General features: G+C 38.9%; 6 protein-coding genes across 9 annotated transcripts in view; 3 read left to right on the forward strand and 3 right to left on the reverse strand.

Moving 5' to 3' along the window:
- Window positions 1-1643: 1643 nt before the first annotated feature.
- On the reverse strand, window positions 1644-2370 carry LOC104802728 (classical arabinogalactan protein 25-like). The gene has a single exon (XM_010526464.2). The coding sequence runs from the start codon at window positions 2188-2190 to the stop codon at window positions 1798-1800; it is 393 nt and encodes a 130-aa protein (XP_010524766.1). The 5' UTR covers window positions 2191-2370; the 3' UTR covers window positions 1644-1797.
- A 4784-nt stretch (window positions 2371-7154) lies between these two features.
- LOC104802729 lies at window positions 7155-11503 on the forward strand. Of its 3 annotated transcripts, none has more exons than XM_010526466.1 (4): window positions 7155-7342; window positions 7696-7795; window positions 8173-8298; window positions 8395-11503. In XM_010526466.1, exon 4 carries the CDS (start codon window positions 8518-8520, stop codon window positions 11314-11316), a length of 2799 nt encoding a protein of 932 aa, XP_010524768.1. In that variant the 5' UTR covers window positions 7155-7342; window positions 7696-7795; window positions 8173-8298; window positions 8395-8517; the 3' UTR covers window positions 11317-11503. The 3 variants fall into 3 exon arrangements, with proteins under 3 accessions (XP_010524768.1, XP_010524767.1, XP_010524769.1); XM_010526465.1 differs by having other exon boundaries at window positions 7155-7300; XM_010526467.1 differs by lacking the exon at window positions 8173-8298 and having other exon boundaries at window positions 7155-7300.
- Window positions 11504-11663: 160 nt separating this feature from the next.
- Window positions 11664-15116, reverse strand: LOC104802730 (probable E3 ubiquitin-protein ligase MARCH10). The gene is made up of 8 exons (XM_010526468.2): window positions 14873-15116; window positions 13636-14031; window positions 13341-13461; window positions 12640-12955; window positions 12501-12573; window positions 12315-12405; window positions 12128-12207; window positions 11664-11993 (listed from the first exon to the last, which is right to left on the reverse strand). Exons 1-8 carry the CDS (start codon window positions 14942-14944, stop codon window positions 11856-11858), a joined length of 1287 nt encoding a protein of 428 aa, XP_010524770.1. The 5' UTR covers window positions 14945-15116; the 3' UTR covers window positions 11664-11855.
- Window positions 15117-15665: 549 nt separating this feature from the next.
- LOC104802731 (50S ribosomal protein L33-like) lies at window positions 15666-17144 on the reverse strand. Its single transcript, XM_019201266.1, has 3 exons — window positions 17037-17144; window positions 16285-16523; window positions 15666-16031 (listed from the first exon to the last, which is right to left on the reverse strand). The coding sequence occupies exons 2-3, from the start codon at window positions 16514-16516 to the stop codon at window positions 16015-16017; spliced, it is 249 nt and encodes an 82-aa protein (XP_019056811.1). The 5' UTR covers window positions 16517-16523; window positions 17037-17144; the 3' UTR covers window positions 15666-16014.
- A 99-nt stretch (window positions 17145-17243) lies between these two features.
- On the forward strand, window positions 17244-19013 carry LOC104802732 (NADH dehydrogenase [ubiquinone] 1 alpha subcomplex subunit 8-B-like). The gene is made up of 2 exons (XM_010526469.2): window positions 17244-17677; window positions 18715-19013. Exons 1-2 carry the CDS (start codon window positions 17490-17492, stop codon window positions 18773-18775), a joined length of 249 nt encoding a protein of 82 aa, XP_010524771.1. The 5' UTR covers window positions 17244-17489; the 3' UTR covers window positions 18776-19013.
- Window positions 19014-20031: 1018 nt separating this feature from the next.
- The window catches only part of LOC104802733 (squamosa promoter-binding-like protein 7), a 4995-nt gene continuing 1410 nt past the window's right edge, over window positions 20032-23616 (forward strand). Inside the window, exons 1-10 of one of the 2 annotated variants that reach the window (XM_010526470.1) lie at window positions 20032-20639; window positions 20890-20898; window positions 21179-21351; window positions 21474-21700; window positions 21781-21855; window positions 21964-22071; window positions 22197-22314; window positions 22468-22603; window positions 22828-22987; window positions 23079-23609. In XM_010526470.1, the coding sequence (XP_010524772.1) occupies window positions 20107-20639; window positions 20890-20898; window positions 21179-21351; window positions 21474-21700; window positions 21781-21855; window positions 21964-22071; window positions 22197-22314; window positions 22468-22603; window positions 22828-22987; window positions 23079-23609 (2070 nt within the window). In that variant the 5' untranslated portion in view covers window positions 20032-20106. The remainder of the gene's footprint in view (window positions 20640-20889; window positions 20899-21178; window positions 21352-21473; window positions 21701-21780; window positions 21856-21963; window positions 22072-22196; window positions 22315-22467; window positions 22604-22827; window positions 22988-23078; window positions 23610-23616) is intronic. The other variant, XM_010526472.1, reaches the window with a different exon arrangement.

Below are 23616 nucleotides of genomic sequence, written 5' to 3' on the forward strand. Positions count from 1 at the left end.
ATACATATTAGTCATGCAACATTGATGTGATGATGATACTACTGACACTCTACTCGAGATAGAGGCTTTCGCATTTGTTAAACCCTCTTTTCCTTCTAGAGTCTTCGGAAACCGTAGCTTTTACTTTTAGCTTGCATTTGAGGCTGAACATTCATATGTATATTAAGAATTAAAAAAAAAACATGTAATATATATACATTTGTAACGTTATTATGATTATTTTACGGAATTTATGAAATGGTGAATTTCAGGATGCTCCCACTGAGGACCAACACAACACTTGTGGGGATAAAGAAAAGTCATTTATTTATTAAATTAATAGCATACCATTATAAATTGAATTGCATAGAGAATTTACATCATTTTAGATTTTATATATGGGTTAAATTATTTACTTTTTAGACATTGCAATATATACATTGTTTTTGAGTAATAAAATGTGAGAATAACTGCATTAATATAATTTGATATTATATATGATACAAGAATAAAGATTAAAAAATTTAAAAAATAAAATAAAATTTAAGGAAAGAAAAAGAGTGCGCTTTCTGCTTTGCCCACCAGCAACCCACATGCACTAACCCATCTGGCAATTTTGGAATTATGCAATTATTCGCCCGTCTGTGTTTTAATGGATTGTTGATCTATGTTTTTTACACTTTGTCAAAAAAAATTATTATTTTTGTTATTCAGTCTCTCTATTTTTAACTATGATCTTTAACATGACAAAAGCACCGTATAAATATTTATTAAAAAAAATGTCAAAAATGCCAAAAAATAATAATAATAATAACTCATCGAAATTCACATTTCGAATTGAAATCAAATTATTATAGTAAATTAATATTGATTTACACACTATAATTTGCTCCAATCACACCACGCCTATGAGATCAAAATCACCTATGATCTATGCAGATCCATTTTTTTTTTAAATTTTTTTAGCGTGATTAATAAATTTCTCTTTCCAATTTCAACAAAAGATGGTAAATAGGCTTTAGGTCCTTCGTTGTTATTACCTTTTTCAAAGGCAACAATAAGAACCCTATACTTATTAAAACCTTGGCAAGTTCTTTAAATATGCAAAGCAACATTATGTTAATTTTGAAACATATATATATATAAATCATGCTTTTCCAAAAGGTCCTTTATGAAAAAGCAATATGCAGAAACAGACAAATGAAATTCACCTAATCATAGATTCTCTTAATTATTTTTTTGGAATGCATGTTAATTAATTGACATAATTGTCATATATTGTATAATATACTATTTGTTCACATATTGTTTGAGGTAGTTGTGATATATACAATAGGCGTATACATAGATGTTGAAAAGAAAAAGTGATCATAGATTTACACTATTGGTCATTCAAATGTGTATGAAAATGCACTCAAATGTAAAATACCATATATATATATATATAGTAACATAGATATATATGTATGTATATATATATAGTAACTTAAATAATGCAACTGAGCTCAAACGTTACTGTTGTCACAGTTTTTGGTTACCCTTTATTTTATTTGGTACAGTGAAAAATTCAATGATTGTAACAGCAAAGATTCACATTCTCAAGTTTTTTTTTTTTTTTTTTAAAAAGGAAATTTCAACAAAAAAAAAAGGAGAGGAGTAGAAGAGGAGCGTAATACAAAGAAAATTACTGATTGAAAATCAAAGAAAAATTATTTAGTTTTGGAACAAAACTCATGATGAAAAACAATATGACAGAGGGGGAGATACATACATACATACATCATCTCTATATATAGATCAACATCGTCATCATCATCATCATAACACCGAAGCGCCAAGAAGCTGAGTGCAGAAAAACAACGCGGCGGCGGCGGCGGAGACAGCTCCGGTGACTCGACGCGGCGGAGCAGGAGAAGAAGCCGGCGGAGAAGCAGCGGGGGCGAAGGCGGGATCGGGGTCGGCGAGGTCGGTGTCGGGGTCCGGAGGGCTGGGGGAGGAGGGGATGGTCGGAACAGCGGAGGAGCCGTCGGCGGAGGGATGAGCCCCGCCGGGTGAAGGGAGGAGAGGCGCGATCTCCGGGGAGAGTTGCTCGAAGGGAGAGATCGTCGGGGAAGACGGGATGGCTGTCGGAGAAGAAGAATGAGAGAGAGATGGCAGCGAGAGAGAGATGGTGGTGGTGATGAGTGTTACCAGAACAAAAGAGGAACCCATTTGTTTTTTTTTTTTTTTGATGCAATGATGAACAAATCAAAGTGATCTCCTTTTTTTTTTTTGTTCTCTCTCTCTCTCAACTGATCAGATTGCGTTTGTGGAGCAATGATACTGTCTCTATAAAGAAACCTTTTTTCAGAAAAAAAAACTTTTTTTTTACATAAAAAAGTAGTTTTTGGAGGGAAAGGAACAATCTTGTAATGAACCTAGAAGAGGGCATTCATAGGATTTTTATTTTATATTCAAGGCATGTATATATACATACATATATATATATATATGCGTAATTTTAAGTTTTAGCTTGAGTTTTGTTTTTTTTTTTTGCAATGATTTTCGCAATTTTTGTTGGATGAATATGAAAATGATTTCCTTTACTCGTTACGAGAAGAAATTCAATGGTAATTCTCTTTCTAAACTTGAATTTCAGTATATATTTTATATAAATTATAAATATTGTCAACATTCTATAGGATGCCGTATTTCTGTGATTTTACTCCTCCAAATCATATTTGGCTTTGTGGTGGATACCACGTGGCGTTATTCTATTGGTTGTAGAGTTTAAGGGAAAATGATAAATTTGTTTGAAATTTTTTGGGTGTTGGTTAAAGTGGAGATTGTAATGCTAAAAAAGATAATATCCTTCATTTTTTTAATCATAAATATAATAAAAAATCACTATAAACTCCAAAATTTATAATCGTATAACAAAATTAATGTGTTATCACATTTAAACTAAAATTAATTTTGTTTTGTGTGAGACAGATGAGCTACGGATGAATTCTTTTGTAATTTCTTAATTTGATTTTCTTTTTGAGAGTGGCTGTATTGGGTGGGGACTAGAGTGGAGGGAATGGTGGTCTTGTTGACAGGTGGCATGTTCTTATAGGTGGAAACGTTGTGATAGTATATTTACATTATTTTTAATTTTGTATGCATCATCCAAAAAAATTCGAATTTTCAAAGTAATGTATTGTTATATGTCAATGCACTATTAGTTTATTTATATATATATATATATATAGATTCTTTGCAATAATCACATGACATGACACGACTAAACCAATATTGTACACGTAAATAATTTGTGCTTTAAGTTACCATATGAGATAATATAAAATAATGTCATCATTTAAAGAAAATAATGGGTCTTGGCAAAATGTGCAAAAAAAAAAAAAAATGTATATTTGCTAGGTGTCCAACGTTTCCTCTTATATGTACATATAATTATATATAAACCAAATTCCGGATCCGATTTTACAAAACGGCTAGATTTAATTTTTAAAAACAAACTAAAGAAAATTGAACCAAATATAAAAATAAAAAATCATAATAAAATATAGAAAAAATCCCATATTCCATTTGCCAAAATGAATTATTAATTTGACAAGAACTTACATCCAAATTCGAAAATTTCCAAATTTCCACACTAATTCGGTAAATTAATTGTAATGTCCTACACATCAGTACACGACGTGAAACGTTGAGGTGTTCCGTTAAAGTCCCCGCTGATTTGGCAGGACACGTCAGAAATAATGTACACGTGTATATGCCATGTTTCAAATCTTAAAACCCGAAAATCTGAAAAATTAATCCGGATCGGTAATTTGATAGCCAAGGAAATTGAAAAAAAAAAACCGAAAGAAAAAAAAACCTAAAATCCCTAACCCTATCGCGACATTCACTCTCCTCACTCTCCTCTCACTCTCCTCTCACTCTCCCCAAATCCCGGCGACTGCGGCGCGACGCCCTTTCCCGGCGAGTCCCTCTTCCGACGCAACAATGAGATAATATAAAATAATGTCATCATTTAAAGAAAATAATGGGTCTTGGCAAAATGTGCAAAAAAAAAAAAAAATGTATATTTGCTAGGTGTCCAACGTTTCCTCTTATATGTACATATAATTATATATAAACCAAATTCCGGATCCGATTTTACAAAACGGCTAGATTTAATTTTTAAAAACAAACTAAAGAAAATTGAACCAAATATAAAAATAAAAAATCATAATAAAATATAGAAAAAATCCCATATTCCATTTGCCAAAATGAATTATTAATTTGACAAGAACTTACATCCAAATTCGAAAATTTCCAAATTTCCACACTAATTCGGTAAATTAATTGTAATGTCCTACACATCAGTACACGACGTGAAACGTTGAGGTGTTCCGTTAAAGTCCCCGCTGATTTGGCAGGACACGTCAGAAATAATGTACACGTGTATATGCCATGTTTCAAATCTTAAAACCCGAAAATCTGAAAAATTAATCCGGATCGGTAATTTGATAGCCAAGGAAATTGAAAAAAAAAAACCGAAAGAAAAAAAAACCTAAAATCCCTAACCCTATCGCGACATTCACTCTCCTCACTCTCCTCTCACTCTCCTCTCACTCTCCCCAAATCCCGGCGACTGCGGCGCGACGCCCTTTCCCGGCGAGTCCCTCTTCCGACGCAACACCTGGCCAGGCGACGGCCTGTTTCGGCTCGACGCCCTCCCCCAGCGAGGCTTCTTCCGGCGTAACACCCTGTTTCGGCGCGATATCCTCCCCTGGCGAGGCTTCTCGTCCGGCGCGAGACTGTGCCCAGGCGACGGCCTGTTTCGGCGCCACGAAACTCGGCTCCTCCGACTCGACGGTCTCCTCGGCGAAACAAAACCCCCGAGTCTCGCATGTCCGATACTCTCTTCCCTTACACTCCCCCCTATGGTACTCTCTTCCCCGCGATCGTGGGTTTAGGGATTTTAGGATTTTTTTTTCTTTCGTTTTTTTTCAATTTCTTTGGTTTTCAAATTACCGATCCGGTTTAATTTTTCAGATTTTCATGTTTTAAGATTTGACACGTGGCATATACACGTGTACATTATTTCCGAAGTGTCCTGTCAAGTCAGCTGAGATTTTAACGGAATACCTCAACGTTTCACGCTGTAATGATGTGTAGGACATTGCAACGAATTTACCGAATTAGTGTGGGAATTTTGAAATTTTCGAATTTGGATGTAAGTTCTTGTCAAATTAATAATTCATGTAGGAAATTGGTACATTTTTTGACAAATCTGTGGGGGAATATGAGATTTTCCCTAAAATATATAGTAGTTTTTTGCAAGTAGAAAAATGTTTATTTGCAATTTGCAGACTATACATTTTTTTTTTGAAAATATCAAGATTACATTAAAAAATGTGAAAAGTTAATTTACGTTAATCTCCATTTTTTAAAGTAAATCTCTTAATTTTCTCTCTTTAGCATCCATGTAAAATCTTTAAATAACCATAACATTTTTTTAATCTAAATTCGTGTACGGAATGCATTAAACTAGTTTTCACCGTAAAAAACGTTTGGTAACATATGAAATCCATATGAAAATGCATGAAAATTCATATGAATTTCATCCAGAAAACATACAAATTTTGTTCAAAAACGGATGAAAAATGCCATAAATTCGTTAAGGTTGAATTTTTTTCACAATCTTATTCAAAAAATGGTAATCTCAAATTTATTAAATGGTAAAATTTTTTTCCCCTCAAACTTAGTTAAATAAATCAAAAAATTAAAACATTTAATGCTAATAAATATTTTTAGTTCACAATAGAAAACATATAATCAAATTAGCGGGAGATCCCATTGATGTAGAACTGGTTCAGTTCAGAATACGACTGTTGTATCGGTTTTGGGATTAGAGAGAGAATGTGGGCTAGGGGTGGGCGCGGGTACTTGAAATCTGCGGGTTTTCGAATACCGATCTCACGGGTACTTGAAATACGGGTACCCTTTATATAACGAAGACGGAAACGAGGTTGATAAAGCCGAAAATCTGGATTGGGGTTCGAGTCTGGGTTTTATTTGAATGGCGACGGGTACCTTCGGGTATCCGTATACGAATAAAATGGCGATTATATCCATGATATTTTGATATATTTATGATAATTATTAAAAATATTTTATATTAAATTACTAAAATACACTTAAACTCAACAAAAGTCAACGTTTTCTAAATAATTGGATGGGTTCGAGTATCCTCGGATAATCGAATTCATCGACGGGTATCCGAATCACGGGTACCCGGATTTCACGGAAACGAAAACGAGATAATGTTTTCTCAAAACCCGCAAAGATGAAGACGAAGTCCGGATACCCTAAAACTCAGGGTATCCGACCCGTGCCCAGCCCATTGTGGGCATGGAGAAGTAAAATTGAAAAGTGAAACCCTAACACAAAAACTCAATAATGTTCAAATAAAATATTTAGAATTTTTTAAATCATGCGCTCATGTTCTTGTTCTTGTCGTTGCCATAGTTTATTTTAAATATTTTAAATATTTATAAAAAATTATTTTTATTCAATTATTATATATATTTTTTGAGTTCAATTAATTTTTTCTGTTATTTTGATTCAGCTAAATTTGGTTTTATCGGTTCGCTTTCTATTATAGATTTTTTCTTTTATTCTTTAAATATATATGTTCGATTGATTCTCATTGTATTTGGTTCGTTATCTGGGTTTACTTTTTCTCTTTTTTTTCTTCATGTTTTAAAATATCAAATATCAATTGTTTATCTTTATTTTATACCATTTAATTTTAAACCATAAAATAAAATTGAAATAAAGCGTATTCAATAGGTTTGATACCGTTAAAGGATAAATTTAAAAACCAAATAGTGTATAAACAGTTAAAATAGTTAAGATATTTTTATAGTTCATATTCTTAAAAATTAATTTTTTTAAATATTTGGATACTCTAGTTAATTTAATTGAAAATGTTATATTTAATATCTTTATTGAATCAAGATACAATTACTTATCATTTACTTTGATAGATTTCCATCTATTTTGAAACTAACCAAATTCTTATTACGAAAAAGCAATTTGGCAAAAGATAGAGGACTTGTTTGCAAATAACAGAAATATCAGACCAAAATAGCCTTGAAGTTGCCGGAAATTACAAGAAGGCAACAACATCATAGATGGCGTTTTTCCCCCGTTCAGTGAGAAAGAGAAGGGAGTTCAAAAAAATTTCCTGCATCGACGTGAGCCATTTCTCTCCTCCGTTCGTCTTCCTCTCTCTCTCTCTCTCTCCCCCACAAAATCCTGGAGTGATCCGTCTTCTCTCTCTAAGGTTCGTCTCTTACTCACTCTCCCTTTGCCGAGACTGCATCAGGTGCGGCTCTTGCTTGCATTCGACGATCTGCCTTCGTTTTTGTCGAAATTCGAAATTGTTGTTCTCTTGTCGATCGAACTGTTCGAATGTTTTTCGTTCGTGTTGCTCCCGTGAACTGTTCCCTTTCTTGTTTTGCTATTGGCATCTGAGTTCGGCGTTGAATCCGGCTGTCGGGCATCGCTCGGTGTAGATACATGTTTAGGGTTTTGGTTTTTGTTCTTCTCGAAGTGATTTCGTTTCTTTGGGATTAGAAAATTACAAAAATACCCTTTATTTTTAATACATTTACGAGAATATCAACCCCTGACCTAACCCTAACTCTTCACTCTCGTCCTCATTGTCGCCACCCTCAGGAGTTACAGCCTCTGTCTGACGAAATCTCTCTCCTCTCCGCCTTGGCCTTGCTCTCTCTCACTCTCAGTTTGGTCTCACCTTGCTCGGATCCACATCACGGTAAGTGTTCTGCATCGATTTGATCTGCCGTGATGTTTTTGTCTGTACCCTGACGGTGATATTTTTGTCTCCCCGCGATTGAAACCTGGGTCTCTCATGTTTCTGCTCTTTTGTTCTTAATCTTTCTTAGGGGTTATCGATTTTGTCTGCTTGGCTTATACAATTTCCTCAATGCGAAATGAATGGTGGTCTTTCCCGGTATTTTGTTGGAGATTTTTCTGTCAAAGATTATACTTTTTCAGCGGCATCGATTGTTGTGTTTAATAATCTAGATCCAGTTTATATGTGTTCAGTTTTGTGGTATTGTAGTTGTGTCCATTTCGCAGCTTGAATTAGAACAGATGGGTTGATTGATTGTCTTTTCCTCCGTGTTACAGGTTATTTTTTTTAATTATACACGGGTTCGGGTTTCACGGGTACCTGGTCTTGTGTTGCGGGTATCCGGGTTTCATGAGAAAGAGACCGAGACATTCCCATCAAAACCCGATGAGACCGAGACCAAGGTAAGGGTACCCTAAAAAGTCCGGGTACCCGTCTGTGCCCACCCCTAGCTCTGTGTAGAAAAATTTATCTGACCGGGACTGATGTTTCTTTACCAGGAGGCAGGAGCCCACCATAGGTGAAATTGCGAACCAATTGTCTCCATCTCGGGTTTTGGGGGAATGTATTGAGACCTTCATCGTGTTTGGATTTTCCTTGGCTCGTGTCAGTTCTGTCTGATAATGAGCATCAACAAAGATGAGGCTCTTAGGGCCAAAGACATGGCTGAGGGTTTGATGCGAAAGGCAGATTTCAGTGGCGCTCGGAAACTTGTGTTGAGGGCTCAAAAGCTGGACAGCAGCCTTGAGAATATCTCCCATATGATAATGGTATGTGATGTGCACTGTGCTGCGGCAGAGAAGATGTTTGGTAATGAGATGAACTGGTATGACATCCTTCAGGTTGAGCGGAAGGCAGATGTTGTTACGATCAAGAAACAGTACAAGAAGCTCGCACTTCTGCTTCACCCCGACAAGAATAAACTGCCCGGAGCTGAAGCTGCTTTCAAATTGATTGGCGAAGCTCAGAGAATACTTTTGGATAAAGATAAAAGGTCACTCTTTGACATGAAACTCAATTCCGTGAACAGACCTGCACCAGCACCATCATATTTTCCTCAACAGGTTCCGAGATATTACACTCAGCCTGTTGTCCAGACGAATCATAATACTTGGAGCAACTTTGCAGGATCCAGATCCCGAAACTTTTGGACCTCATGTCCGTTTTGTCGCACGAGGTATGAATATGCGAGGGTACATATCAACAAACTTGTCAATTGTCAGAGTTGCACAAAGGTGTTTACATCTCTTGAAATCCCTTGTCAAGGTGCTCCAAGGGCCAAAAGCTCAGTTCAAACAAATTTCTCCTTTCCCCAACAGAAAAATGTCCCAACCCAAGGCATGAGCCAAGCAACTTATGGTTTTCCCCAACAGCAGGATGTTCCGAATCAAAATCCATTCAGTGCAGGGCAGAATAATCCACAGACATCCTCCTCGCATTGCCCTGAAAAAGACGGTGTACCTGTTAAGGTTGGTGCTGGAAACATCAGTGGGAAGAGAAAGAAGATAGTTGAATCCAGTGAAAGCTCTGACTGTGAAAGTAGCAGCGAGTCTGAAGAAGATATTATAATCGACGAGACAGGTGATGTTACAGCTGGACAAGGGTTGGGATCTGTTGGGGGACAGCAGCCTCGGAGGTCTGTACGTAGCAAACGCCGTGTTTCATATAATGAAAATGTTAGTGACGATGACGACAACATTGTAGAGCAAAATCAAGAAGGGTCCAATAAAAATGGGGATGCAAAAGAGGCAGAAGAGTCGGGAATTCGAAAGCAATCAGATTGTTCCTCCAATGGAACCTTGCCAAATGGTAAAAACAGGAACAAGAAGTCAACAGAAAAAGAAAATGGCCAAGTGGGAGCCTCTGGGGTAAGCTCCGAGGATTCTGAAGTTAAGATAAACTCTGTTTCTCATGACTCTAAGAAGGATACAATGTCAGAATGTTCAGAAGAACCAAAGATTCTGGAATATGCTGATCCAGATTTCAATGACTTTGATGAGTTGAGGGAAGATCGTAAGTTTGTAGTTGGCCAGATCTGGGCTATTTATGATACACGTGATGGAATGCCTCGATTTTATGCTTACATCAGAAAGGTTTTTACTTCTCGTTTTAAGCTTAGTATCACGTGGCTAGAGACAGAACCGGATGATGACAACGGAATTTCATTGGATAACGCAGACTTGCCTATAGGGGTTGGTAGATTTGTGTTTGGGAACAGTGAAATCACGGTGGATCGTCCCATGTTCTCTCATGTGATTCACTGTGGAGGAATAATAAACAAGAAGTCTTGTCGGGTTTTACCGAGAAAAGGGGAGACATGGGCTCTCTTCAAGAACTGGGACATCAACTGGTCAACTGACCCGGGTGATTCTCCTCGTGGATTTGAGTATGAATTTGCTGAGATCTTATCAGATTATTCCAAAGCGGCTGGTGCATCTGTTGCATTATTGTATAAAGTGAAAGGATTCTCAAGTGTTTTCTGTCGGATGGCTAAGGGTGGATCAGACACATTTCAGGTTCATCCTCTTGAATTATACCGATTCTCCCACAGTGTTCCATCATTCAGGCTGACAGGTAAAGAACGAGAAGGCGTGCCAGAAGGTTCATATGAACTTGACCCGGCTGCTTTACCACAAAACATCGAAGAGGTATCTGTTTCTGTCCCTCCGAATGCATCAACAGTGCAGGTGGAATCAAGGCCGATGTCAACAACCCAGGATTCTTGGTCTTCGGACAGCATCATGATTCCTAAAACCTGGTTCAAAAACTTCAATACTGATAAATCGAAGGAAAAGTTTCAAGTTGACCAGATATGGGCATTGTACGGAAAAGAGGATGCCTTACCCAAGAACTATGCCAAGATTCAGAAAGTGGAACGAAATCCGGAAGGCCCAGAACTTAAACTGCAGATAAGCTGGCTGGAGCTGAAGTCTCTGCCAGAGAATGTCATCGAGTGGCATGACAGAAATATGCCCGTCTGCTGCGGAACTTTCGGCTTAAAGAAAGACCGGTTGGACACGATTACTGACGTGTCTGCTTTCTCGCATGAGCTGGAAACGGAATCCTCGTGGGAAAGGACCGAGTTCACCATCCTCCCCAAGGGCGGCGAAGTTTGGGCGATGTACAAGAACTGGAGTGACCGAATCAAAGTCTCGGACTTGAAGAGCTCGGAATACGACATTGTAGAAGTACTTGATGTGAATGAAAGAGAATACGGGGTTATGACGTTGGAGCGCTTACGCAGGTTTGGCACGGTTTTCAAGAGAAGATCCGAGGCGAGAAAGACATTTCCGATATCCGAGCTGCTGAGATTCTCCCATCGAGTCCCGTCCTTTAGGTTAACCAGGCAGAAAAGTGGCACTCTGAGGAACTGCGTCGAGCTCGATCCGAAGGCTTTGCCCGGAAGCGTCTTCAGTTCATGACTCTCTGGATGGTTCTGTTAGGGTTTTGAGATTAAAAGATGTGAGCTTCACCGGAATTAGTGACGTGAAGTCATCAGTTTAATTTGCTGAAGCATTGCCTGTATAGGTTTTCGTTAGCTTATGGCTCGTAAAGCCCGTGAAATTGAAGAGATTCTGGAAAGGAATGGACGTTTGCCAATCCTACTAATTAAGAATATCGTGCGGGAGTTGACATTTGTTGTGGTGCGATTAACTCAAGAACGCGTGCTGTTTTAGAATGCAAATAACAGCAGTACGTTCGTGCCAAGATACGGAAAACAGCGCGATGTTCGCACTTGGATCAAGAGCTTTTCAACTCCACAACAAAATAACAACAAAACCTCTCTCACATCGCCCATTTAAGAAGACACCCCGTTTAAGATCTGTTTTGGAAGGACACCAAAAAAAAGAGAGAAAAACAAAATACATTATCTACAAGTCACCAGTTCCAGTAGAATCTTAACTTCTCGGCAGTTCTGTTCTTCCAGAACACAGGCTCTAAAGGACAAGAAAACAGAGACCTAAACTGGATCCGAGTTCTGCGTGGTGACGCGTACACGCCACGCGAAATAATGAAGGTACAAAGAGTTTAGGCACACCGATATCCCAAACCCTAGAATCCCCGATAACATGATCGCGTAGATTGCTGATATCCCGAGCTGAAACAATAACATCATTTTTTCCAAATGAGTAATCTTTGCCGGTGCTTATAATCCGTCAATGGGAATGATGATCACATTTTATGGAAAAGGGTATTCCGATTTTCGAGTCATTATTGAAAATTTTTACGTACCGTGGCATATAACAGATGAGAGAACATGCCCACCAGTGCAAACTCGAGGGCTGCGTACGTCCATATGTATTCTCTGATAGCTGCAGGTTTTGGATAAACAATCACAGTTTCGAAATTTTCAACCACCAGAAAAGAAAACAAGGGAAAGACTTTGGAGTTTCTGAATTCTGTGGCTGTGATTCTTTACCAAGAATGATTGCGAAAACCGATGCTAAGAGTCCCAACGTAAATGCAAATGGCGCTGCGATGAAGATAGCCTCCGTGTTCAAGTCTCGAATCTACAAAAAATCATAAATTTTCATCACATATTTGCAAAAAACTTAATCTAGCTAATAAACAGAACAAAAGGCCGATGATTTGTGATTGTTATTACCAGTAATTGCTCAAGGAAGAAGAAGTAGCAGACGGTGCTAATTAGAACGAGCACGACAAACTCTTGCCAGGCGCTGCAAAAACCGTCTACTCATCAAACATTTTCCTCCCCACGAGCCAACAAAAGATATTTTTTTTACCTGACGGATTGTGACTGCATATTCTGCTGACTGCGTTCACGTTGGTTGTTCAGTTGATTATTTGTCGGGACACGAAGCAAAGTCACGGGTAAGTTCTGGACTTCTTGTCTGCACACGTCACAGATTCTCGTCCCTTTCGTACTAAACCACCTGATGGCACATTCTTCGTGAACAAGCCTGAGGTCACCTTTGCAGCTGCATTCCATTTTCAGAGTGTTGCCTTCTTGGCAAACATCTAGACAGATCCTGCACACTGCTTCTTCCTCGGGAATTTCTTCATCGGTCTCTTCCGGAGGAACAGGAGTGATTTGATCCGCTGGAGAGAAAGAAAAGAAAGGAATTAGACATCGTCATACTCAGGAAGGTACATATAACATTACAGCTAAGATTTGTCTTTTGACGGATTTGCTGAGACAAGGAATCGGAAATTGCCACTCATTGATCAGAAGCTAACATGTAGTACGCAGAAAAAACACAGCTTATGAAACAATCTGTTCCTAATATCAATACCCACGTCTCAACTTTCTCGTGAATCCACCCATGCATCTTGTGGTTCAATTCAATTCAAAGGCAACCAGCAAAAAGCTCGAGACTTTCAGAGAATATTAGCACTATGATGCTTAATCAACTAGAAGACAATTCCATCAAACTAAGGCTCTAGTTATAAAAATGAATTGATATTAATGTCTTAAAGCATGTACCATCACTGGTCTCAGCCGAAGCATGCTCTTTGCGGTTGTCGAAAGAGACTGATCGTACAATAACTTTGTTTCTTCCGGGCATGGACAATGACCTTGAAACTGCTGGACGAACTGCATCTTTCTGCAGCAAAAAAATTATTTCTTTTCAATCAAAGAGCTGGGACAAGAAAAGAAGAATCCAGAGGAAAGAAAATTGGAGCTTCTACGCATGGGGGTCATCACCTCGGCAAAAGGAACTCTACTTTCCGATTAATAATGAAAGACCGAGGACTGAATTCCAACATGGGTTACTCACATTAGCTTTAGGTTGTTCAACTGGCACAGGGGTAGATATCACCGGAGACAATTTGGTGGCAGGAGTAGCAGGAAGTGAAGTGCATCTTTTCCAGTAAGGAAAACCTGATGAATCTGTGGTAGTGGAGCTTTCGGTAGAATTCATAAGACCGGGTGTTAGTAGGGAGCTACTCTCAGCATCGGGTAGAGAAACTTTCTTTTTTAAGCTTAAACTTCGTAAGAACCCTCCTGATGACGATGACCCGCTTCCTTTGAATGAAGTGAGTGATTTCAGTGAACCTTTTGGGTTCCAACCGCTACTAACCGCAATGGGCCTCGGAGGAATTTGGACTGAAAGATCCTGGTGCCTTCCGTCTGGTCCAGAACTCGGTATGCTTCCACTAGGCTCTTCTTTAACCTGATGATCAAACTATTAGTAACATAACATGTGTTCATCAAAGTTCATGAATTTCTCATCCACAAATCTAGGACGGAACAAATCAGATTGCAATATCGTTCCTTGCTAAGGAAAGAAATACAGTATCGGCAATTCGAGCAACAACAGCACAATTCTCTACTTGCTTCCCAGGACGACGAACACACGAAATCTCGTGCCAGTCATTTCAGTTTCATAAAGTTCCTGAAACTCCGTAACCATTACATGGAGAAACACTCAGTTTTTAATGTTCATCAAAAGGGAAAATCTCTGCAATAACTGAAGAAGTCCCCAAGTCATAATTGAAAGATCTGAACACTAGATTGCATTTCCCAGAAATCCACATTCATCACAGCAAATTTCAGACCTTTTTCTTTTTTGTGGGTTTTGATAGTTCAGTTCTTCTTTCTCTATCTACAGCAGCATTCACGCAATCTCAAAGACGATTTGAGTACTTCAGATTCCAGACAAACGAAGCAAGAGGGAAAAGCGCAGAGATCACAGTCTTTTTGGCCTATAGACAGATGAACCCTAGATTTACAGAAACTCCCATGGCTAATCAGGCATCTCGACCTTCACACATGCTCATCCAACAAAATTTCCCAGATGAGAAAAAAAAATTAAAATTGGGGGAAAAAAGGAAGAAAACCCAGATACGTTCCTAGCTTATTTCGCAGATTCCGTCGTTAGATCAAGAATCAGATACAGACAGCAGAGAGAAAGTTATCAAATTTACCCCAAAATCCACAAAACCCAGAAGCTTCATTTGGTGGAAAAGTATAAAAGAAGAGACAAAAAAGGCCAGATTTTTCTTTTTGAATACCTGCGGAAAGGAAGAAGGGGAAGAATCTCCGGCGATTACATTGCGAGGTGGCTTTGTTGCCGATTCTAGCATCTTTAATCGATCGGACCAATCAAACCAAATAAATTATAAAAATCTCTAAGAAACCCTCGACAAATATTCTGCGAAGATAAGCAAATCTGAAAGATTTGAGATATTTGTCCTCCTATTTTTGGTTATTTAATTTTAGCTGAAGCCATGACTGACACACAGCAAGGAAAAAAAGGTGACACCTTTAAGCCTTATGTATTATGTATTGTGTGTATATACGTATTCAGTCCACTCGTTTTCTGATCTTTATTGCCCTTATCAAATTAAAAACGTTCAATCATTTTCTCATTCTTTTTCTAATGAATATTTTAAGCACTCTTGATTCCGAAGTCGCCAGGAAGATGACGAGAACGACCGATGTTCTTGTCATTTTCCGACACTTTCTCGGGAAAATATCACCCATGTTTTTCATCAACTACTGTTTTGGTACTCGTCTCTTTGTCCATATGCTCAGATACATCGGTATCTTCTTTTCATCAATTTACACACACACCGATGGTTATGGTATTACAAGAGAAAACCGTATCTTTCCATGAAATTTCGGAGTCAAAGATGTTGACTTCAGTTTCTTCCTTCAATATACAAAAGATTTCTATATATGTACATGTGTGTGCGCCTATATCCGCATGTATTTATAGATGAACTTACCAATTTTACAAGCTTTATGATTGGATCTTGATCATTGATTGTTCACTGATTTTGAATTCGGATCAGACCAGTAAACGAGTTTAAAATGTGCAATTTGGGATTACACTCACCACAGTATGATCATTCAGACAATCAACATTGCCCTGGAGAGGAATCTAAAGCAGCATTTGTATGCAAATGTAAGAAAGAAAGAAAAACTGATCAGATTGACCAGACAAAAGAGGTTATTATTGACATCACAATCTAAGTAAACTTGCATTAAGACAGGACACTACTACTACTGTGGTGAAAAGCAGCAGATTGGAAAAGTTTTTGATCAATGAGAGGCAGCTTAGGGTTGGAGAAGTTCCAGAATCCGAAAAGTTTATGACCCGGATTAAAGCTCGTAAATTCCGGATACCAGAACTCGGATTTCCACCAAATGTTCAGATATCTGTGATACCTGCAAGACGAAGAGACCGATGCGAGAAGGGCGAAAATGTGATTATCCAGACAATCAACGTTTACCTGGAGTGGAATCTACAGCAGCATTTGTATCCAAATGCAAAAAATGAAAGAAAAAACTAATCAGGTTGAGCTCACTGTCTAAGCAAACTTGGATTAAGACAGGACTACTAGCCTATTAGGGGTGAAAAGTGAAAAAGGTAGCAGATTAAGAAAGTTCATGATCAATGAGAGAGAGAGAGGCAACTTACCTTCTTCTTCGTCGTAGATGATGCAACAAAGGTCAGTAGAGTCCATCTTCTGCTCAAGTTCAGTAGAGCTCATCTTCTGATTAGTGAAGAGAAGATGGCGATTAACAATGGGGCGAAACTCGAGCTTCTCGAGAAGTTTCTCTCCGATCTTCCTCTTTACATCGAAGGATCCTGTCCCTGCAGCCGACAAGAGGCGTATGAACATGAATGTCTTCTTCGTCTTGTCCCCCATCTCTCTCCTACAAAACAACAAGAGAGAGAGAGAGAGAGACCCGAATCGTTTACAGAAGCCAAATGCCAAATTCAAAGTGGACAATTTCATAAGACACTGCAATTTTCCACCTTTAATACCCTCCAGAACCATACAACACAGATCAAATCAAGACCCTCTTTCGTGGGACACAATCAGAATTCGACAACGAAATAAACCCAATGCAAGGATACATCAACACAAATCCCTAATTTTTTACCCAAAAGAAAGCTCATCATTTTCGTTTCATCCCTAATTTCAACACTCGAATACGATAACAACTCCAATTTCCAATCACTTGAAAAAAATTATAGAAACATATGTCTTGTCACATGGAATTCCAAGCAACGACACCTATCGAACACGCTAACAGATACAAATCCATAGATCAGCAATACCAAAATCATCAAATCAAACGCAAAGTACGTATCTTTAAGTCCCAATTCAACTTATTATAAACCTTAAACCAATAATCAGATCGTAGGACGGCATGTTTTCTTACCAGTTCTACCAAAGATCTTTCTTCAACTCCAACTAGCAGAGACAGAGCACCAAAGCTTGCAGAATTGCAGGTTCTCGTGAACGAACGAACCCTAGAAACCGGGTTGGAGCTAGAGGAAGGAATTTGGGCTCAAGTTTCAAGCCCAAAACATATATATGCTATAACCAGTAAGGCCCTTTAAATTCCACTGGGCCCATTGTAATTTTTCTCTTTCTTGTTCTCCTCTTTCCTCCTCTCTCTACGCTCTCCGCAGAGAAGGCTCACGTACTACGTACTGATCCAAAGAAAAGGCGAGACGAGTTTCGCCATTGAATGTTCGGAATCTGAGTTACTTTAATGTGAATTTCTGGAATTTGATCATATTTTGCTCAAGGTCAAAGATTGTGATTGGATTCCATTGGAAGTTCTCCGTCTGATTCGTTTGGGTTAGGGATTTGGGGGAAAATCCGAGCGATGTCGAGTGCGGTGGACGATGCCGGCAAACCGATCCCGACGTCGGCGGTTCTGACGGCTTCGGCGAAGCACGTAGGAATCAGGTGCAAACCGGAGAACGTGGCGTTCCTAAAATGCAAGAAGAATGACCCTAACCCCGAGAAGTGCCTCGACAAGGGCCGTGACGTCACTCGCTGCGTGCTTGGCATGTACGTATTTATATCATTCTGCTTCCTTCGATTTGCAGGCTTAGCTAATCGCATTAGCTTATTAGCCTCCACGATACGTGTTTGTTTGTTGTTGATGGAGATAGTGAGTGTGAGTAAGTACTAAGATGTAGATTTAAGGTTCTGAACTGATCAAACAGAGTTCATCTGTAGAAATTAAGGGGTTTTTTGAGTTTAGATTAGGCATAGGCATGGAGGAATCTCATATAATCAAAAGGAGTACGAAATGGTTCGTATGTAATCAGTGGCAAGTGGCAATAGGCTCAACTAGGTCGAAAACAAGAGCTTAGATTCCGAACCATCATATTCCTGGAAGTATGGGATCATATCGAGCAAACCACATTCATATCGGGCATATTTTTCAGGTTGCCGTTGTCTTCTCGTACATCATAAGACTATACGGCCACCCAATGCAACATGTGAAGAAACTGCCAACTGATTTGTTGGGTATAGTGTCGAGTAGGAGATAACATGTTTCTTTGTCAGATTGGAACCCACATTCGTCGTGAAAGCCATTTGCTTCACTGGGAAGTTTGGTTTGTAGTCAGAACTTTATGGTGTTTATATTCATTTGTGGTTTGCTTTCTTGTTTTTATCAGTTGATAATAACAAGGAGCCCAATGCAATAGTCTACATCAACCAAGAGACATAGACTGATAGACACAGGTTGTTATACCGATATTAGAACCTCACTAGCTCTGTACATAAGAATCACTATCCAATGTCTGTTTAGCAGTTAGGGCCCAGTGGAAAGCAAGTGACTGAATGGAAGCCCGAGACACTGAATCGGGCACTAACTCATTAATTCAATCAGTTTGCTTGTTCGGTTATCTCCAAGTTGTGGCATTTGCATTTGCCCCAAGATACCGGGCTGTTTATACAGCGCTAACCCCCATTGGTTAGTCTCTAGATACGGGCCGTTGATCTAGTTGACATGTTTTGCATTTGCATGAAATGAATTTTATTTTTGGGGGGTGGGGTATGAATGAATGAAGAAAGATGTTAAATTTGGGTTGCAGGCTGAAAGATCTTCACCAGAAATGCTCGAAAGAGATGGACGCGTACGTTGGCGGCAATTGATTTTATCATATTCGGTTCGATCGCTCTTTCTATTTAGAAAGAACATCCTTTGCTCTGAACAAGTATTATTTTTTGCTCTAAGCAAATATTTAACTGAAACCAAGTAAAACTTGCTACGGGATGTAAATTGTAAAGTGGGTTTGGGCAAAAACACATTATTTTCTGGGGATTGGAACGACGTTGGACTAAGATAGATCGGGATTTTCCCGATTCTCTGTCATGTGACAGGTTTGGTGAATTTTCAGATTATTACCAAAAAAAATAGATCATATGTTATCTCGACATCGAAATTGGATTCTAACATTGTACAAAAAATTAAAAAAAAAATTATTGGTTATCTTTATTTTTAAAATTATCAAGTGTAACTGTAAACTATATTTCTAAACTTATTTTAAATTTGAACAAAGAGAAACCTTAAATGTTGGATATAATGATGAACATTTTTATTTTGAGGCATTGTTGGAACATCGTTTTCGTGGTGTGGGGAAGTCGCAAGACGGGTTCAATCATCGCAAAGTCTGGCGAATACTAACCTTCTAGATGTCTTAATTAAAAGGAAATATTGTTGATGAATAGAATACCTATGTTCATATATTTTGTTCCATTTTAAATATTCTTTTAATTAAAATTTTATTTTTCCAAAATTATATCTAATTATTTTTAAAAAAAATCAAGTAAGAATACGTAATTATGTTTAAATATAAATATTTACTATCCAACAAATTAGTGGGCTTTAAAATCCGGAAATTTTAAATAAAAAAAGATTAAAAAAATGTATCTCTCGTTTGCTTCGCCTTAGATGTTTAAATTTAACAGTAATTTCCAACTAATAAATCACGCTTTTTTTTCGTTTACTAAAAAATAGTACCACTATTAGGATATAATAATTGAACGTCACATGGAGGAATCTACACGTGTCGAGTTACTAATGGCTTTGATCATTGAGAAAGGAAAACAAATATCCGCCGTTATTATTGGAGCGAGCGAGTGACCGCGGTGAGTCGCGTCCCGAGTTGCAACCGTACGCCGTCGTTCCACTAAACAGCCAGCCGCGTCATTTCCACGCGATACTTTCTTCACCATCCACGTGTCACCAACGTAGCGCGTGTCTCTCACGCTTCGACCACCTCCATTAAACAAACAGCTGTCTGTTTTTTTTTTACTTACTGGAAATAATGCATAATTAACCAAATCATTTTTATTTTATTTTTTATGTACCTTTTAAATTTTTAATTTACCAAAACCCTTCAACCAATATCACCAACTTCTTTAACCACCATTGTCGCAGGTCTTCTTTTCTTTTTGATTTTTTTTCGTATCTCGCAACGGAGATGTCTTCTGCCTCGCGATCGTTGCCAGCGCAGGAGATGGAGCTCCAACAGCCGGCAATGGTGGATGATGATCCCTCGACGTTTGCCGCCTCCATTTGGGAATGGGGTGATCTCCTTGACTTCGACGTAGACGACCGGCTTCTTGTCTCCTTAGATTCCGATCAACCTCCGGCCGCTGCCGCTCCTCCGCCGCGTCATCCCACGGAATCGGAATTGTATCCTTCACCGGGTTCGGGTGAGGATCGGGTGAGGAAGCGGGACCCGAGGTTGACTTGTTCGAATTTCCTGGAAGGTAGGATCCCGTGCTCGTGCCCGGAGATCGACCAGAGATTGGAGGATAGAGAGTTTCCGACAAAGAAGCGGGTCCGGAGTGGTGGGCGTGGCGTGGCCCGGTGCCAGGTACCGGGATGCGAAGCGGATATAAGCGAGCTCAAGGGGTACCATCGGAGGCATAGGGTTTGCCTACGGTGCGCGAACGCGAGCTCCGTCGTGCTCGACGGAGAGAGCAAGAGATACTGCCAACAGTGTGGAAAGTATGTGGGTTATCAGTTATGAGAATTAAGCACGGAATCTAGAACTGAAACTTCTAATGGAATTCGAATAGCTCCTAAAATCTTACTGCTTTTTTGTTCGTTTGGATTTTTGAATTTGATAAGGCTTTATGGTTGAATTTGTAGCTTATTGATCTGGGAATTCGGGGTGAAATATCTCTTTGGTGCAAAATGGTGTACTATTGGGTTCTTGTGAGATATGGTGGCAGCTAATGTCGTGTATTGAAATCAGGAATTCTTGGTGAGCTCTAGGGAAAGGAATCGAAGAAGATCAGCTGGGTTGAAACTTGTTTTTGTTTGTCGGATCAGAAATCATATTTTTGCTTATTTCGTTGTTATGCCTCTTTGTTCAGGGTATAATGAACTGAAATATTGTTGGATTTTCTTTGTCAATAGTCGAATGGGCAGACAACTTGGCTTTACATTGTTGTATTGTATCGAGGAATTTCCTAGCTAGTTCTTGAGTTCATATGTCGGGGCTCCCCTGTTCCGTGTCTTACTACAAGAATTCCGTCTGGCAGGTTTCATGTGCTGTCAGATTTCGACGAAGGCAAACGAAGTTGTCGAAGAAAGTTAGAGCGCCACAACAACAGGCGAAAAAGAAAACCTGTGGATAACGGAGGTGGGTCTAAAAAGCAACAGCAAGCAAATATGCAGAATGAGAACAGCGTAATTGATGTTGATGATGGAAAAGGTCTCATTGTGTTGATTCTTCGTCTTAGTTGCTTGTTTCGTATGAGTTTCACCAGAAGTATGTACTCCTGCGTAGCATTGCAGAGTATAACTCGGTCTGTACCTTTATTTAATTCGATGCAGATAATATATGCTCAATCAACCAGATAGCAGAACAAGAGGCCTCATTGGATTTTGAAGATCAACATTTTTCTGCACAGGGAGCTGTACCTGTTGTCCAGAGCATCAACACGGACAGTTTTGTGTCTTTTGCTGATCAGGGTGGAGCACAAACAGTTGAAGGAAAGAATGAAAAAAAAATTGAACATTCACCTTCCTATGGTGACAACAGAAGTGCTTACTCATCTGAGGTGGGGTATCCGCTTAATTACTCTCTCCTCAATAAATCTTACATGCTAGCTTGATGTTCTAATATTGTTCTTCATTATAGTGCCCAACAGGTCGAATCTCATTCAAGCTTTACGATTGGAATCCAGCGGAGTTCCCAAGGAGACTGCGGCATCAAGTATTCTCAAAGAATTGTTTATTGCAGTTTAGTGTTCGGAGGACTATAAGTCTACTCTTTTCTGAAACTCTAAGAAACTTATTTTCATGTCTTTAAATGAATTTGCAGATATTCCAATGGTTATCCACCATGCCTGTTGAGTTGGAGAGCTATATCCGTCCTGGATGTACGATTCTAACTGTCTTTATCGCTATGCCGGAGGTTATGTGGGCTAAGGTAAATTTTGTTTCTCTTTATTGTCTTCTCGCATTCCTAAGCTCACCGAAATTTGTATTCTGCTATTTGGGTCTTATTTAGCTTCCTTGTTTTTATGGTTCTTTCATTTCTGTCCCCTCAAGCAGTTATCTAAAGATCCCGTGGCATATTTGGATGAGTTTATTCTTAAACCTGGAAAGATGCTGTTTGGGAGAGGCTCCATGACTGTTTATTTAAACAACATGATTTTCGGTCTTATGAGAGGCAAGTTGACGTGCTCTGCTTTTATCTGTTTTCTTTTTTTCCTTGGTTCCTGTTTTGTCACACATGGCGCGTAGTAATAACTTCGGTCTTTTTTTGTTCCAGTGATATTCTTCTTTTCGCATTCTAAAGTGAGATATCTTTTTGCTGCGGCAGGTGGAAACTCTGTCAAAAGTGTCAATGTAAAAATACAGGCTCCAAGGCTTCAATTTGTGTATCCAACATGTTTTGAAGCTGGAAAACCAATTGAACTTGTCATTTGTGGACGGAACTTGCTGCAACCCAAATTCCGGTATGCAAGTATTTGATCTGTCAACTTATTCTGGCAACTTAGTTTTGCCTCTTGCTCATTGGATGAGGCTAATCATGTGTTGTCAAATTTACGTTCTTGTAAATGTTGCGTATAAATTAGTAGCCACGATATGTCAATGTTGCTTTTCAATTTATGACTGCTGTAGTTTTAAGAGTCGGGAAAGAGAAACATATGGGCGTAAAGAAAATATATTTTGGTTGCAGGTTTCTTGTCTCTTTTTGTGGGAAATACTTACCATACAACTATTCTGTTATATCTCCACCCAACCAGGACGGGAAGAGTTCTCCTTGTTGTTGCAATAAGTTGTACAAGATCAATGTTGTGAATTCTGATCCTAATCTCTTTGGTCCTGCATTTGTTGAGGTACCCATTTTAGAGAATACGCATTTGATAATTGATAGTGTCGATTTTGTATCTATAATGATACCCTCTTACCCTTTTGATGTTTTTGCAGGTTGAGAATGAATCTGGCCTTTCAAATTTCATCCCACTAATTATCGGAGATGAAGCTATTTGCTCCGAAATGAAACTGATAGAACAGAAACTCAATGCCACGCTCTTTCCTGATGGTCAAGTTAGTGCATGCTGCTCTTTTATGTGCTTTTGTGGGGACTTTGAGCAGAGGCAAACTGCGTTTTCCGGTCTCCTGTTGGATATTGCATGGTCGGTTAAGGTGCCCATTTCAGAATGCACCGAACAGAACATGAACCTTTGTCAGATACGAAGATACAATCGGGTGTTGGATTATCTGATACAGAGTAATTCAGCTTCCATCTTGGCGAAAGTGCTGCAAAATATGGAAATTCTGGTGAACAAAATGGAGCCAGACAGTGTCATTCATTGTACCAGTGAAAGAGACGTGAGACTCTTACATGAAAATATGAATCTGGCTAGAGACAACTTCAGAAAATGTTCGAGCCATGAACAATCAACAACAAACTCGGGAAATATTCCTCCTTCATCAAATCGTAGCTGCGGCTGCGGCTGGGGCC

The sequence above is a fragment of the Tarenaya hassleriana genome, unplaced genomic scaffold (assembly GCF_000463585.1).
Source record: "Tarenaya hassleriana unplaced genomic scaffold, ASM46358v1 Cleome8, whole genome shotgun sequence".
In the NCBI taxonomy this organism is placed as follows: Eukaryota; Viridiplantae; Streptophyta; class Magnoliopsida; order Brassicales; family Cleomaceae; genus Tarenaya; species Tarenaya hassleriana.